At 41.6% G+C, this 17,348-nt stretch overlaps 1 protein-coding gene and 1 long non-coding RNA gene across 3 annotated transcripts in view; one reads left to right on the top strand and one right to left on the bottom strand.

The window, feature by feature from the left end:
• nmo (serine/threonine-protein kinase nemo) overlaps window positions 1-10,307 on the top strand; it is a 67,806-nt gene extending 57,499 nt beyond the window's left edge. Inside the window, exons 2-8 of one of the 2 annotated variants that reach the window (XR_004470451.1) lie at window positions 21-150; window positions 5,576-5,631; window positions 5,960-6,551; window positions 6,630-6,831; window positions 6,896-6,989; window positions 7,663-8,053; window positions 9,683-10,303. Coding sequence is in view for 1 of the 2 variants with exons in the window: in XM_033384290.1 (XP_033240181.1) it covers window positions 21-150; window positions 5,576-5,631; window positions 5,960-6,551; window positions 6,630-6,831; window positions 6,896-6,989; window positions 9,683-9,737 (1,129 nt within the window). In the remaining variant the exon portion in view is untranslated. Of the gene's footprint in view, window positions 1-20; window positions 151-5,575; window positions 5,632-5,959; window positions 6,552-6,629; window positions 6,832-6,895; window positions 6,990-7,662; window positions 8,054-9,682 lie in introns of both variants that reach the window. The other variant, XM_033384290.1, reaches the window with a different exon arrangement.
• Window positions 10,308-14,940: 4,633 nt separating this feature from the next.
• On the bottom strand, window positions 14,941-15,645 carry LOC26533996 (uncharacterized). The gene is made up of 4 exons (XR_004470452.1): window positions 15,612-15,645; window positions 15,378-15,544; window positions 15,149-15,302; window positions 14,941-15,078 (listed from the first exon to the last, which is right to left on the bottom strand). It is a non-coding gene; the product is annotated as an uncharacterized lncRNA (long non-coding RNA).
• Between the last annotated feature and the right edge of the window lie 1,703 nt (window positions 15,646-17,348).

Genomic DNA, 17,348 nt, shown 5'->3' with positions numbered 1-17,348 from the left:
TCTTTTTGTATCCTTTTTAGGGCTGTCACAGATCCTCGGGACGGCAGACGCGTGGCCCTCAAGAAGCTGCCAAATGTGTTCCAATCTTTGGTCTCATCGAAGCGCGTGTTCCGCGAGCTGAAAATGCTGTGCTTTTTCAAGCACGAGAATGTAAGTAAACCAATCAGCCAGATAGATCCCTCTATAGCCCCCCCCCCCCCCCCTCTCTCCCGCTCTACTGCAACTATGTATCTTTATGGAAAACATTGCGTTTCATTGATGGCAGGACAAAAATGTAATTAAAAAAGAGATATATATATGTATATATACACACACAGTACGTTTTCAATTGGATTATTGTCGCAGAGTGAGGGTGAGGGAGAGGGAGAGAGATATTTATCCTTTATTTCTTGTTAAATAAAAATATCACGCATACGCCCGGCTGGTGTTCGGCAGGGACTGCCCTCGGCTCTGCCTGCCCTCTTCAGCCGCCTTTGCCCCGAGAATTTATGAACAATTATATTTTCCACTTTAGTCGCGGGCTCTTTTTCATAATATTTACAACTCAAACAGGAAAGAGGCGGCTCCAGGGAGAAGGCAGGCAGGCATTGAGCCTGGTAAAATATGATTTCCTTTTGGCAGACATTTTTCCGCATTTCTCTCAGTCTTTTTGGCCTTTTGTCCTTCGTTCGAGTGGAAATTATTGTTCGCTGGCATTATTGTCATTAATTAAATGTTTTAAATGTTTTAATGTCATGTTAATTTATCGAATTTAAGGAGCTCTTTCAGATCTGGGCATACAAAAAAGTCCCCAAACGTCTCATTCGGTGACGGGGCCCACGACACACAGAAGAATATTCGAACTGATGGAACAACTACTTTGTATAGCGTTTATAATTTATTATTAATTTCCATATATTCATGGCTGTTGGCTGTCGGCTGTCGGCTGTTGCATGCTGCATGTACTGCTGCACGTGCTCAAAAAGCAGAACCTTTGGCGTTCGGCTCCATATTTGGGGCAGTCGGCAGTTGGCATTTGCATTCAAAGCAAAATGTCACAGAGAGAAGTAGAAGTGGTTTACGAGCATGAGCTTCGATGGAGGGGTTATTGGAGCAAGGGGATGCAGGGGGTTGCAGGGGGATGCAGGGGGGCCTACCACCATATCACATATGATTCGTTGTGGGCCTCGGCTGTTAAATGTCACGGTCTCTCCCTGTGGCCTCCTTCTCTTTGGATCTCACAATCATTGCCAGATACAGCCACAGATACAGATACGGATACGGATTCGGTGTTTCAGCGTCGATTGGTTCAACATCATTAGACGGCAAATAGGCCGTGGGCTGTCTGGGAATCAGCTGTAGCGTAGAAAGGGGCCATCCACTCGAATGTTGTGCATTCATCAACGGCATAATTATCATCCGCCTCAACCTACAGCCTACAGATGCATCTATAATAGCCTGAAGAGTATCCAAAGCTTCGACGGAGGTAGAGGTAGAGGTAGAGGCAGTGGGCCTCTTCTTTCCTCTCTCTCTCGCTCTTCGCTGCGTGTGAATTTCGTAATGCAATGATGGAGAAGACGGTAGACGATGAAGAATCAGTAGGCGGTAGAGTGGAGCAGGCACTGCCCCCCCCCCATAGCCCCCCAGCCATAGGCCTTATGCCGTATGCCGTCTACCGTCGTATGTGTCGACAACAGCACCTTGCCCAATATGCAAATTTTCTATTAATATGCATAAATTGCTATGCTCAATGTGGGAGGGAGACTGGCAATAGGGAGGGGAGGAGGGGAGTACACATGTTTCTTTATACCTATATGTGTGTGTGTGCAAAAGAAGGCGCGACTCTGTTGTCTCTTTCTGTGCTTCCTGTTTCATTTCCTACATGACAGACATCATTCAGAGAATGGCAAACAAGTGCAATCAACTCGGGAGGGGGGGAAGGGGGCATGGGGCATGGGGCATGGGGAGTGCCGGGACCAGGTGAAAGGGTACAAGATACAAGGCGCTGCGACAGAGGCACGTGGCACGTGGCTGCATTGAATTTTACAGCAAATTGGGTTTCTCTCTCTCTTTAGAGATTCGTGTACTCGGCAGTTCAACTATTTATAACTCAATCAATTGGGGCAGGGGGCGGGGAGGGGTAGCGGTGTGGCACACTTTATGAGTGGTTCGGTCTCTGGTCAAGGGGGCGTGAGGCGATTGATTGTAGAACGAATTAAAATGTGGCATTTCCTTTGGCAATCCATTGCCTTGTTTGTGTAATAGTTAGACGGATGGATAGATGGATAGATGGATGGATGGATGGATGGAACATTCTTGTGTGGTTACTGCACTGCCTTCGAGAGGAGTGGCTGCCCCCGTTGCCACTCCCTCCGTATTGTGTGCTTTTTTCATTTGTAGTTCCACAAATCGTTGCAACATATTTGCGCTCCTTTATCCATGGGTACTGTTGTTGTTGTTGTTGCTGCTGCAAAACTACGAAGAGAAATTTCAATAAAAAACGAATCTTTTCTGTGTATTTTTACCCCCTACCCCCTACCCCCTGCCCCGCGTCCTGCAATTCGTATTGCAACGTGGGGCACATTTCAAAAGAATTTCTCGAGGATTTTGAATTTCTTTTCAGAGCTGTCAGCCCTCGTCCCCGCCCCGCTCGGCCCCCCCGCTGCCGGCAAAATGATTGAGCTTCAGCCTCGAACAGCATCGTCAATTGCATGCAAATTTCGTTATTATTCCATTCAGATATTCAGCCATGTAGATGCCCATAGATCTTGCAGGTAAAAGCCTCCGAATGGCAGGTAATCCAAGCAGTTCAACAGCTCTACTATACATACATATGTGGCATCAACAGCAGCATCCGCATCGGCATCGGCATCGGCATCTGGTGTAACAGCAAATCAAATTATGTTTCGTTGGGCTTATCCCACCGCCCCCCCCCCCCCCCCCCCCCCTGCCCAGGGTCGTACAATACTCAATTTCGGCGAAGCTCGTTCTCTCCACCTCCACACACACACACACACACACATACACACACAGACACACGTATATATTCCCCGTAATTAATGAACAAATATGTGTGGACAGCTGCTGCTGCTGCTGCTGCCTGTCGGGCATTTTTTTTTTAGCTGGAAATTTGTCCCTTAGCTTGGAATGAAAATGGAATGTTCCGCTTTTGGGGCGGAGGGGCAGCGACACTTTTGCTTTTGTTTTGCGAGCGGGTGGGGGGGAATTCATGGAAGTTGTTGGGGAGCAAAAGAAGTTGCAGACAAGATCTGGCCTGTCCGGAATGGCTTAGACACGGCCAGGGGGGGGTGGGGGGTAATAACAGCTTGCCACAGCTGCCTGCTTGCTGCAAGTTTCTGAAGAAAAGTTTCACTTGTTGTTTCTCTTTGTATTTAACTAGAAAATGTTTGCTCTTGCTCAACCTAGTTAGTGTTAGTCCTGGTGTTGTTGTTGCCTTCCCCTCGAGTTGTTTGGCTTGTGCTGCCGCCTCTCACCCTCTCCGGGTACGCCGGGTACTACCCCACCGTCAAGGACACTTGAAGCTACAGAATGCATAAATTGGCATTCTGATTGCAAGCCCAAGTCGAAATGTTAATTAGCTGCCAGCCACTGCCACTGCCACAGGCCGCGCTGCGTTGCGTTGCGTTGCGTTGCGTTGCACGTGGGCCCCGAAAAAATAATTCGACAGAGCAACAAGAAACAAGAAAACCGCAGCAGCAGCAGCAAATTACGCGCCTGCGCAGAGTGGAAGTGCAGTAAATGAAGTTAACCGAATATCAAAACACTTGAGTCTCGAGCCTCGCGTAACATAAAAATATTGTATGTGTACGTGCACGCATATTTGCACATGTTTTCGGTGCGTTTGTGGGCGCCGACAGTCGGCAGAACGGAACAATGTATGCCCTTGCCGACCGCAGCAGAAAAACTTTGACTAGAGCCAGGGAGCAGCAGCATTAGCAGAGAGAGAGAGACAGCAGCAGACGAGGTGGTTGATTAACTCAGGTGGTGGTCTGCCTACTCTCTCTCTCTTACTGAGCCGAAGAGCGAACGCGTAGCGAGACGATCAGTAGCCGATTTGACGAATGATCAGAGGCGGTAGAGAGAGTACAGCTACTCACATATTTAACGCAAAAACGAGACCCAACACCCCTCCCTCCACCCAGCAAAGTGCATTCAAAGTTCGACTTTTGCGTTGCGCTTACGCTGTTTTTTGTTGCAAACCGCAAAAACGCAACAAATGCAGTCGCTAAATTACAGCAGCGGCCGTCAAGAAATATTACAGAATGAGAAATATTCAAACACATGTATACATATACATACATATGTATGTATGTCTAAAACAAAGGCCTTAACAAAGTAAAGGAGCTGCGGTTGGGGTTGCAGAAGCCAAAGCTCTCGCTCCTGTAGAGCACAAAAAAAACTTTGCCACTTAAGACACGGAGACTCGACGACGACGACGACGACGAGCCAAGCAGGAGACAGGAGGCAGGAGGCAGACCATGAGCCAAAGTTGTCGGCACTTTTTTTGTTGTTGCCAGAGTGCTCAAAATTGTTGAACTGCTTTTGCTTTGGCAACTGCCGACAGTCGGTCGGCCAGAGGGGGAGAGAGAGGGATAGAGGTGCATTCTGTGTACCCTTCCCTGCAGGAGGATACAGTAGATGTTTAAACCGCAGATAATATACATACATACATACATATAATTGATGCATATCTAGAGCCATCGAAAGGTCTATACCGTATATAAGCAAGCTTTAAGTTGCGGCATTCCGATGGACATTAAGGGGTAACACGAGCTTCGGTCAACGCAGCCAAGCTTTCGTTCTTTCTCGTTTTGTTTTTTGATCACTTAACGCATTTTGTTTGCTGCGGTTTGTGTCCCCACTGCAGCTCCACTGGGGCTGAATAAATATTGTAAATTGATTTTGAGGGGGGGAGTGGCGAGCGGGGAAGGGAGTCCAGAGACGAGAGACAGAGACAGAGCGAGAGCTGTTAGATTTTTTGATGTGATTGCTGGCCTTTGCTTCTCTCTTTCTCGCAGTTCCTTCATCATCTTGACCGCAAGCGAAAATAAATCAGAGCCTGTCCGCTTGTCCGTCCGCTTGTCCCTCCGTCTGTCCCTCTGTCTGTCTGTAGGTCTGTCTGCTGGCTGGGGGAACGGGGTACGGGTCCCTCGCCTTTTTTCCTGTTGGCCTTTGTTCTGCTGTCCGTCAAATGTCCGTCTGCTGGTCACCGCTGAGGTCTGCTGATGGATACCTCCCCCATTGGAAAGACAGTGGCGTGTTTCGTATCTCCGAACGTACAGGTAACCACATCAAGGGGTCAACAATTTCCTTGCTTTTGTTCTGTTGCAACATTAACATGCAATTGGGTTTTGTTTTTTTTTTTTTATTTTATTACGATTCCATAATTTATGATCAGCCCCAGACTCAGACCCAGTCCCAACCCCAGGTAGGTAATACCCTCCAAATGAGGTGTAAACTGTTGCATTTCCTCCGCTGAATCGTGTTGAATATAGGGATACTCGTATAAATATTAATATGAGTACCGATTGGCTTAGACGGTGATTAACGCTTGCTTTTTCTGTTCTTTTTGCAGGTTCTTTCGGCCCTGGACATCTTGCAGCCGCCACATTTGGATTTCTTTCAGGAAATGTATCCTTTTTACAATCAAAACAAAAAACAAGGCTCTTAAAGCTCTTTGGGATGGAGATTCCAAGTGCATGAATCTCCTGTCTCTCTCGCTAGCACTCTCTCTCAGTCAGTCTTAGCTCTCTCTCACTCTCGAGAGACGGGCTCTGATGTTTCTCTTTCGCCTCGAAGGGATCCGAACCAAAGCGCATCCAAATCAGAAAGAAATGGGATAGTTCCATGCTTTCGATGAGGTGCCTGCTTTGCCGAGGGACCTCTCTGGTCCTGCTTTATATTTGTTTACTTTCCTTCTATTATTGGTTTTCGCCTTAACTTTTGATTGAACAAATAGCTATGTGATAACGGAGCTGCTGCAATCGGATCTGCACAAGATAATCGTGTCGCCGCAGCACCTATCCGCCGACCACATCAAGGTGTTCCTGTACCAGATACTGCGGGGCCTCAAGTATCTGCACTCGGCCCGCATCCTGCATCGCGACATCAAGCCGGGCAACCTCCTGGTCAACTCGAACTGCGTGCTCAAGATATGCGACTTCGGGCTGGCCCGCGTGGAGGAGCCGGACCAGGCGAAGCACATGACCCAGGAGGTGGTCACCCAGTACTACCGCGCCCCGGAGATCCTGATGGGGGCGCGGCACTACTCGTCGGCGGTGGACGTGTGGTCGGTGGGCTGCATATTCGGGGAGCTGCTCGGCCGGCGCATCCTGTTCCAGGCGCAGAACCCCGTCCAGCAGCTGGAGCTGATCACGGAGCTGCTGGGCACCCCCACCATGGAGGACATGCGGCACGCCTGCGAGGGGGCCCGGACCCACATGCTGCGGCGCGCCCCCAAGCCGCCCTCCTTCTCGGTGCTGTACACCCTCAGCTCCCATGCCACACACGAGGCGGTGCACCTGCTCTGCCAGATGCTGGTCTTCGATCCGGTTTGTGGTTACACCTTTCCCCCTCCTCCTCTTGGGTTCTCTCTTGCTAACATTTCTCTCGTTTTTATCCTATGGCAGGACAAGCGAATCTCCGTCACAGACGCCCTGGCGCATCCGTATCTGGACGAAGGACGGCTGCGCTACCACTCGTGCATGTGCAAATGCTGCTTCACTACCTCAGCCGGGATGCGCCAGTACACAGCCGACTTCGAGCCCTCCGCCGGCCAGCCCTTCGACGATCTATGGGAGCGCAAGCTCACCTCCGTGCAGCAGGTCAAGGGTGAGTCAGTCCAGCCCGAGTCCATGGGTCTCTCAAGCTCAATCTCCGTCTTTTGAACTTCCAGAGGAGATGCACAAGTTCATCGCCGAGCAGCTGCAGACGGGTCGGGTGCCGCTCTGCATCAATCCGCAGAGTGCGGCCTTCAAGAGCTTTGCCAGGTGAGTGGGCGAGAGTTCCATTCTCCACGTTTAACAGAACCCCACCTACCACCCCCCACCCCACACCCCACACCCTCTATCTCTGCCTTCACCTGCCCAAAAAAGATACAAAAAAAAAATACTTTTCCAGTCCTTGCACGCCGTCCCGTCCCGTCCCGTCCCGTCCAGTCCAGTCCAGTACAGTACAGCTCCTCCTATCTGTTGAAAACCTTCTTTTTGGAAAACTTTCTTCAACCTTTAGTCAAAATTTTGTAATCCTAAAACTAAATATATTTTTTAACTCTTCCTTTTGTGTTTTTTTTTTTTTTATTGTTTTTCTCCTTTTTTGTTTACACAAAATTGATTGATCATGGCTTCGTCTCCTGTTCTCCTGTTCTCCTGTTCCCAAACTCCATAACTATCCCGCTTTAGTAACGCTCTATCTCTCTGTCCCCCCCCCCCCCTCTCTATCTCTCTCTCTCTCTCTCTCTCTACACATAAACATATAACTCTCTCTATCTATCTATCTATCTATCTCTCTCCATCTATCTATCTATATCTCTCCTCTGATTATGATTTGTAAACTGATTTTGAAATGATTTTGATTTCGTTTGTTCTTTTATTTCTGTTGTTCAACATGGATATTAATCTTGAAATTTCTATTAAATCGAATCGTTATATTTGCGTTGTTAAGCCAATGAGAATGAGAATATCTACTACTACCACTACCACTACTACCACCACCACCACCACAAGTTGCACTGCTGCTCCTGCCGCTGCTCCACTCCGCCGCCGCCTACTTCTTCGCTGCCCTCAAAGAATCGAATCAAGACCAGATCTCGAGAGTCCAAGATCCTAGGCGCGCGATCTCCTACTACTAGAACGAATCGAAATAGCAATGCAGAAGTCAGAAGAAGATCTAATCGATATGCATAATCTGCCGAATGATCGAAGCAAATGAAAGCCAAGCCAAGCCAAGCCAAGCCAAGATACAGATACCAAGATACCATGATACCAAGATACAGATACAGAATGAGATACAGAGGCCAAGGGCCGGGCAGCAGCTGTCTCTCGACTCCTCTTAGGTCTGTTGAAAAACCTGCGAAAAACTTTACTAAATATTTATTTATTTAGTTTATCACCTTTTTTGTTCATCTCTTTATTATTATCTCTCTCCTCTTTTCTACCCTCTGCAAATGTGTATAAAACCAAAAGCAAATCTACAACAATTACAACAAAATAATTATAATAATAATAAGCCAAATGTTTTTTTAGTTTTAACCCCCCTCTCCCCTCTCCCCTCTCCGCTATCCCCTCTCCCCTTTCCCCTATCCCTTTCCCAATGTTTTTTGATTTCTAATTTTAATTTCCAACTCTCGTATTTTTTTTTTTTTTTATTTAATGGGTATTTTTGCGTAACTCGTTTTTGTGTAACTCGAGCTGAAAATTCTATAAAATTGTTTAAATGTCGCAATGCATATATATTTTGTATATATCTGTCCAAAATTGGCTTGGAAAAAGAATGCAAATTAAATTTTGTCAGACATTTGCAACTATTTTATAAAGACCGAATCAGTGACCGAATCTGACCAATCTCATGCATATACCCACGTATATATATCCATAGTCCATAGTCCATAGACCATAGTCCATAATCCATAATCCAAACTCCATAATCAATTTTGTGTGTTAATCTTTTGTGTTCACAAACCCCGCCGCCTCCCACTCCTCCGCCTCCTGCTCATTCATGCATTTGTCTATTTATACAAACACTCATACATATATATACACACGCACACACACACATGCATATATTAATCGTATTCGTGTGAAACAAAACAGAGTTTTAATCAATTCATTACCTGTTCCATCCTGTTCCAGACTTGGAATGGCGAATGACGAATGACGAACACATGCAAATGCTCATTAATATACATCTTATTATAAATATCTACTATGTTGTTACCTTTTTGTGTACAAATCTCACATCCAGCCAGCCACCCAGGCACCCAGCCACCCAGCCTATAACCCAGTCAGACCATCATAACCCTCCAACCCCCGCCCCGCCCCGCCCCGCCCTCGTTACTGCAGTTCGTGCTTTTCCCAACAAACATATCCCAGCCTCAAACTGGATCCAAAAGAAAAGAAAAAAACAACAACTGCAAAGAAAAAAAAATGGCAAATTTTGGAAAAATATTACCACCCGTAGTACAGTGCAGATTGCAGATTGCAGATTGCAGACGAGCAGCAGTGACAAAAACCACATGAAAAGAAGAAGCAAAGCGCTTGAACAACTTCCACTAAACAAATTTTAATTATTGTATTTATCGAACCATTAGAACTATTTATTTATATCCGCCCCACACCCACTCCGTCCCACTCCCAGCCTCTTCTCCAGCCCGAAAAAAACGTTGTAGTTCATTTTGTGTACACTTTCATTTCATATTTTAAGCTTGTTATTTTATGGGAGCTTCTGTCTATCTGTCTATCTGTCGTTTCGTTTCGTTCAGTACCGTATCGTATCGTATCGTTTTGTTGTATGTACCTACATGTATTATATTGTATTGTATTGTATGTAAATTGTTTAGCTTTAAATGTTTTTGATTTGCGTAGCATGAACACTAATCTAGATGCAGCTAGATCTCGAAGAGACGAGATGCCTTGCCCCAATACGAGACTAATGTATTTTCTGTTTTGCTATTCCGAAAATCTAGCTCGACTGTGGCCCATCCTTCGGAACTGCCGCCGTCGCCGCATCAATGGGAATGACGGCAAAATGAGGCCATTGCTGCCTAAAATCGAAATAAAAGCAAACACAAAAGCAAAAGCAAAAGCAAACCAACAGCCAAACCATCAGGGAAGGAGCTATCAGTCGCAATCGCAATCGGAGTCGCAGTCGCAGTCGCAGTCGGTGTCTCAGAACCTGAACCTGAACCCAATCCCAATCCCAAGAGACAACCTAGACAAAATTCAGCCAGGAACAACGATTCAATGATGTTGTGCAAGCGCCAAACAACTTTTAAGTGGGCGTTCCGTCTGTTTAAAGCATTCCACCACCGAAATTAACAAACTACAACAAAAGCAAAACAAATAATTAATAATACTGTAGACAAACAAACAAACAAAACAAACAAATAACGTAACGTAACTCAACTGAAACTAGTCTAAACTGAAAAAAAAAGGAAAAACAAAAAACAAAAACAAACAATTGTAGTTAAAGTAGCAGCAGATACGCAGGAAAAGAGGAAAAAACAAAGAAAAAAAAATTTCTTATAAACAAACGAAAAAACCAACAATATTAATTACAACAATCATAAGTTTCCGCCAGGAAGGAGGAAAGGCAGGAACATGTTGTTGTGCTTGACAAGAATTGAAACGAATCGAATCGTCCCTCAAATTCAATGCAAAAGAAAGGATAATGTTTTATGTTAAGCTCCTAGAACAGCTCCTAGGAAGTCTATGTATGTGTAAATTAATTAGCAGCACACAACCACACAGACGTCGTGTCGTATTCATGATTATTATTATTATAATTATTATTAGATAACACATAAATATATATATATATATATATATATATAGATATGCCTAACGATTAAATATATATCCATATATATATTTAAAATCAAATTGTAAACGCAAAATGCACACAGAACTCAAGTTTTTTTGCCAAAATTTACCTCAGAGCGAGCGAAATGAAATCCATCAAAATTCAACTAAAACCCAAAACCCAAAACCCAAAACCTAAAACCTAATTATGTGTAGTACCTATTGTATGTAGAAAAAGCTAAACTAAACTAAACGAAACGAAACTAAACGAAGGGAAAACTCATTTAAAATTATGCAACTATTTTGATTTCAACTAAAATTTGAAGCTTCAATTTTGAAACTGGTTTCTAGACATACACTTAATATCTGACTAGTGTCAGAGTTATATATATATATATATATACAAATACATATATAGTACGACTACGACAAGAGTTTGATGATAGCAAAAAGGAAAGCGGAAAAGCAGAAAAGCGGTAAAGCGGGAAAATTTGACGAAATTAGTTCAAAGTTTCAACTGTCGACTGAACAACAAAATACCATTTAAACAAATATACATAAAGATATACTAATCAATTTGAATTTAATTTAGTTATGACAATTTTCGCTTTGATAATAGTTTGTTAAGCTTTTTAAAAATACTTTTTCGTAATTGTAATAATATTGAATAGCAACAAAAACAACAAGAAACAACAAACATGTGGACGACACACTGCCCCCTCCCAGTGAATGATTCCGGGCGGTAGCAGACAAGTTGCCCGCTCTGTGGCATCCCCCCCCGTACTTTGGCCGCCCGAATCAATTCGATTTTAGTTGATATATTTATATGTACCTATGTATACGTTTTTTTTTTTTTTTACCTTAGTTGATTACCATGTAATATAGCTTAATTTTCGTCTGACCAACATTCTGTCTCTCTGAATGCTCAATGCTTTGGCCAGCAAAGGTGCAGGATAGGACCGGCTATAAAGGATGCAGAGGACTCGACGGCCTCCTCGGCTGTCCCCGGACATTATAGATGCTTAAGACTGAGTTTACTTAATTAATTGAGAACGTGCACTGCAATATGCAACATGCAACGTGCAACATGCAACATGCAACATGCAATATGAAATTGATTTCTATTCTTTCCGCCAAAACCCAAAATGTATGGGGGTGTATCTGCATCTGCATCTGTATCTGTATCTGTGTGCATTTGTATTTTGGATTTATTTTGCATTCAAATGATTAGAGATCTAAGCACACAGGCATACGAGTATGTATATGTATGCGTATAACCGAAGGACGTGCAAATGATAAACTACGATTGTAATGTAGTAGAAGGAAGTGGAAGGAAACTCTCGAAACTGAAGCTTAACTAAACTGAAAATTTCCTCTTCGATTTCCTCTTAGCTTCTTAACTGTGCTGCTTTCTTATTTATGTAGTTATTAATTATAGCAATACGAATACGAATACGAATACGACTATATATATAGTACACATAAATGGATTAGCTTAAAGAAAAAACAAATGAAAAAAACAAAATATGAACTTTCAAAACTTTCACGGAGATCTCATAGCAAAAACAAAACGAAATGAAGGAAAAGAAAGGAACGGAAAGGAACAGAAAGGAAAGGAACGGAAAGGAATGGAATGGAATGGAAAAGGAAAGGCAATTAAAAACAAAAGAAATCAGTGTCCAAAAAGTAGAATTCCTTTCAACTTTGTTTATAACTAAAGTTTTTCTTAAATATATATATGTATCGTATATATATATATATGTATAGAACAGATTTCATTTGACCAGAGACATACGACATTCGAGTGCAAGTTATTGTGACTATTAACTCAATCGATCGATACACAAACCAACAGCATATACCACACATCTCTAGATCGTAGAGGTAGCAGAGGTAGCAGAGGTATTAAGCACCTTGTAGAATTAAGAAGAATTATATTTCGTTCGGCTTAGGCACCATGTACATAGAATTATCTCCACACCCCACCAATAACTAGCCCACATCTACGATTAGTAATGGACATGTATATTATAGACACATAGCACAACCCTCAATTGGAGAAGGAGAAAACTATTGAAACTATTGAAACTACGAGTATATGATATGGTATATTGTATTGAGTAGGTATATATATATATATATATATATATATATATATAGATATATATATGTGTATGTATATGATTTGGGAGACTCCTGTTTTCTGTTCATGCATATATGTATGTATGTGTATATGTGTGAGGGAGGAGCAACTTTAACTGTAAACTGCATTAGTATTTGACTTCTAAACCAATTACGGAGCCCGCTAAGAATCATTCTTAACTTAAATATATATATATATATATATAAACATATATGTATATGTATATGTATATGTATGTATATTAGCCACGTATTACATTAATTTACATTTACGTTAACTGGTAATTAAAACGAAAAACCTTGTGTAAACTGTTTGTATAAAAAAAGAAGAAAACAAAAACAAAAACAACAACAAAAAAAGAAGAAAACGAATCAATTCTTGTTTCATTTGTTCAGACATCATCTAAGAGTGGATCCAACCAACCCAATGCATTTGCTAATTAGAATTTATAGTTATAAAAAATGAAAACACACACACACACACACACCTACTACCTACTACCTACTACTATATACGATATACGATATAATACAATATACAATATACTAGGTATATATATATTTGTGTATGTGTATGTGTATATGTATGGACAATATTTGAGATTAACAAACCATAAATCGCATCCAGAATATATATTAGAAAAGAGGTAAATAGGTAATCCATATTTGGACATTGGATAGCAACAGCCATTTCCAAGGAGAATCCTGATTATCCTGATCCTTTTTGAATATTATTCAACTATGTGTGTGCATGTGTGTGGGGGAGTAGTACGAGTATATGTATATGGATATGTATGTGTATATGTACACACATTTTGGTAAAAACAAACGAGCTCTCAAGATGCGAATTCAAGACAAGTAGAAACCATTTAAAAAAGATTGCGCTCAGGTTATAAAATGTAATTCTTATACGAGTATATAGCACAACACTTATTCGCATAGCAGACACACATTAATGTACGTTTAACAAAAGGCTGTTTGTAAAAATTGTGACACAGTTTTTTTTAACCAAAATACCCCAAGAAAATATATACCACCTCGATCCTCAATGTGTAAATGAAACGAAGGAAAACCAGTAAACATTTCCGGCTTGAAATTAATCGTAGTTGTAGAGTTGCTTAAGGCCAGGCCAAATGTGCTGGCCAGAACATTGTGCACTGCATGACATCTAAGAAATCGTGTAAATACATGAGGAAATTTACTCAAGAATAGCATTCCAACAAAAGGAATGGATATAATAATAATATTAATAATAATTGTGGCATATATTAAGAGAAAACTTTGTGATTGCTTCTCATTGATGAAGACATGGACATGGAAGAAGGTGGGGCATTTTTTTCTTAAACAGCCTGTAAAATGGAAAAGGCAAACAACAGCAAAAAGGAGCTAACAAAAACGAAATAATAATACTACATGCATACAATATATACACAATCACATATAATATAATCAATAACTCGGAAAATCTCAAGCAAAGGCTTAAACAAAATTATGATACTCGTATATATTTGATGTGTATGGGGGCTATTTGGCTAAATGTTGTAAAAAGTGTATTACGCAATTATATATATATTACGTGTATGTATGTAGCACTCGAAATGAAATTTCTCTTCTCTTATAGGAAACCCTCCTCTTATGGGAATCATCCAGTATGAACCACACACACACAGTATGAGCCACACTCGAGACACAATTTGGTTTCCTAGACCCGCGAAAGTAAATTAAACAAACACTTATACTGTTTAACTGTATATATGTAATTATACATGGATGTGTGTGCGTGTGCGCGTGCGTGCGTGTGCGTGTGCGTGTGTGTACTCACCCTCTAGTACCAGGCAACTAGTTCCGCACTGGTGCCGCACTAGCTACCATTCTCACCTCCCTGGTTCCAGATCGATTACCCGCAATGTATTTCAGCGGAGAATTTAACACATGCATGTCCTAGGGCGGAACCACCCCTGGTTCCCGCTCGATTACCCTTCGATTACCCGTAGCTAGTTGCTCAGGAGGTAGTTCCGAACTAGTTACCAGTAGAAAGCCAGCAACTAGTTCCCCACTCGACTACCCTTCGATTACCCGTAGCTAGTTGCTCAGGAGGTAGTTCCGAACTAGTTACCAGTAGAAAGCCAGCAACTAGTTCCCCACTCGACTACCCTTCGATTACCTTTAGCTAGCTCTGACCTAGTTACCAGTAACTAGTTCCGAACTGACTACTGGTAGTAGTCAGTCTGGCAGTCTGGAATAATACAAAAATAAAAACACAATGTCTTTCATTACAACGAATAATTTTTAATTAACTGATGCTTAGCCTACTCCTGGTTTTTGGCAATACACTTCTTCTTAAAAACCCTTTTCTTCATTCTTTGCATTGCCTTCCGCAAAGTGTTTTCGGCAGGCTCATCGCCAGGCGGAATACATTCTGTAATTAATGTTTGTTTTAATTTATATGAAAAGTTTTTAAATCTCTAGAAATGTAAATGGTATTTTACCTAGCAAAGCTGCAAAAAATTCTTTGTGGGTCCTAAGGGCCTTCTTTCCTTGGACCCCATCGACGTTATAGGCTAAAACAATTTCCTCGCTCAAAATAAATTGTAAGCCGCTCAAAACGCCTGCTGGCTGCAGAATCGATTTCATTGCTGTTATCTGTAAGTGAAACATTAAAATATAAAGATAAGACAGAGAAAAAAGTCATAAAATTTAGAGTTTAGACATACTTACATAAATGTCCCTATTTAATTTTATTTTTTCCTCCAGTTCAACTAGTTCTTCCTCGCGTTTTATAGGGAACTGTCCCCGAATGGGATTCAATTCCCCCTTCTCCTTGACCAGCTGCTTTATTAAAACAGTTTGATCCGCTAAAATTTGGATCACTGCATTCAATTGATCTAAAAACAATGTTGTTAATTAATTTGATTATAAAAATATTTTTCTATTAATCTTTATTAGTCTTACCACGAATAACTGCATTCTCCTCTTTTAGAGTTTCTAAAAGTATATACATAAATAGTTATTTAGATGTATTCATTCCACTTTTATGTGCAATGTAATAAAAGGAATTCATAATAAAGGTCATCACTGACTTCGTTTTTGAAGGCAATAATTCCCGTGTACAGCAAAAATTGTCTAAACTCCGTGGCCTTCCAATTACACAATTCATCTAAAGATCTAGGCTTACGGGCAAACTCTCTCGGAATGAACTTTTTTAGGAACACTAGCTTATCTGAAATGCGTTTCTTTGATTCTGTCGAACTTTTTACGACCAGCTTGTTATTTACAAACCTTAACAAAATCTTACGCATCACTCCTAACTCTACCAAATGCATACAATCTAATGGAATCTGTGTCACCATGGAAATATCAATTTCTTCTAATATTGACCTACAATTTAAATATTGGCTGCTATGGTGACAAGGATATCTTCTAAGCGCAAAATCTTCATTAGTAATTAAAGCTCCTGAGGTAGTACTATAAGTCAAAATTCGGTCTACCTTTCTAGCTATTTGCGTACATTTTGCACAGCCATGACGAGATGTGTGTCCTGGCGTGCCGCTAATAAACGCTCTTGCTGGAGCATCGCAAACTACTGCCCTAATAACTATATTTATATCTCTGCCACAAATGGTGAGCCTGCCATTCCTTAACGCTTTAAATTCTAGACAAAATTTTGCTAAAAACTCTTCACAGCTATGGGGCTTACTTTTCCCTAAAAATATACCGACTGGAAATACTGGAACATTTGGATAATTGTTAACTCTAACTAATATTGGCCATAGCTGTGCCCTTGAACTTCTAAATAATGGAAGTCCGTCAACATTTATATCAATATTGAGTTCTTCCATTATATCTATATTCTGAAAATGTCGTTCCAGCTGCCAGGCTAGGCCTATGTGAAGATAAGATCCGCCACCAACTAACTGAATATCACCTCTGTGCTGGCGTTTTGATTTATAAAACGGACAAACATCTATATTTTCCGCTTTCAAAATTTTTACTAAATCTAGTGCACATTCACGCGTTGGCCTATGCTTCATAAACCACTGCCTAAGTTTGTCATTTAATGACGATTCATTTGGCTGAGTTTTGGGATTCTCATAGATGAATTCATCCTCTTCTATCAGAATTTCTTTTTCTTCCACGTTTTCTTCCACGTTTTCTTCCACGTTTTCTGCCACTTTTCCTACCCCTTTTCCTGCCACTTTTTCTGCCACTTTTTCTGCCACTTGTTCTGCCTCTCTTTTTTCCCTGCACAACGCTAACTTTGCAATGTTAGCTTCCCTTTCACTCTTACGGAGTCTACGCAAATGTCTTTTGCTTATCATTTTATTTGAAATATATAATATATATTTGCACGTACCTGTTTATATTAATTTTATTTATTTTGTTTATTTATTAATTACTTTTCTCACTTTTTTAACAAATCTTCACACAAAAGACTCTTCCAGCGATTAGATGTTGTACAGAAGTGAACAAAATCAACGCATAAAGCAAACGAGGAGAACAAATGCATTTTGTTTGTGTAAATTCTTGTCTCTTTCATTCCACGAGCGCAACTACAGTAAAATATCACGATTAACTTACCATTTCGGTGCTTATTGCATGTCGTGGCTCGGTAAAAACTAGCTGAGTGGGCACTGTAACTCAACGGAATTGCGGTTATTTGCCGCCTTCAAAAACAAACCGAAGGCGGCT

The sequence above is a fragment of the Drosophila pseudoobscura genome, chromosome X (genome assembly GCF_009870125.1).
Source record: "Drosophila pseudoobscura strain MV-25-SWS-2005 chromosome X, UCI_Dpse_MV25, whole genome shotgun sequence".
In the NCBI taxonomy this organism is placed as follows: domain Eukaryota; kingdom Metazoa; phylum Arthropoda; class Insecta; order Diptera; family Drosophilidae; genus Drosophila; species Drosophila pseudoobscura.
The sequence above is the reverse complement of the archived record's forward strand: the minus strand, read 5'-3'. Positions and strand labels throughout refer to the sequence as shown.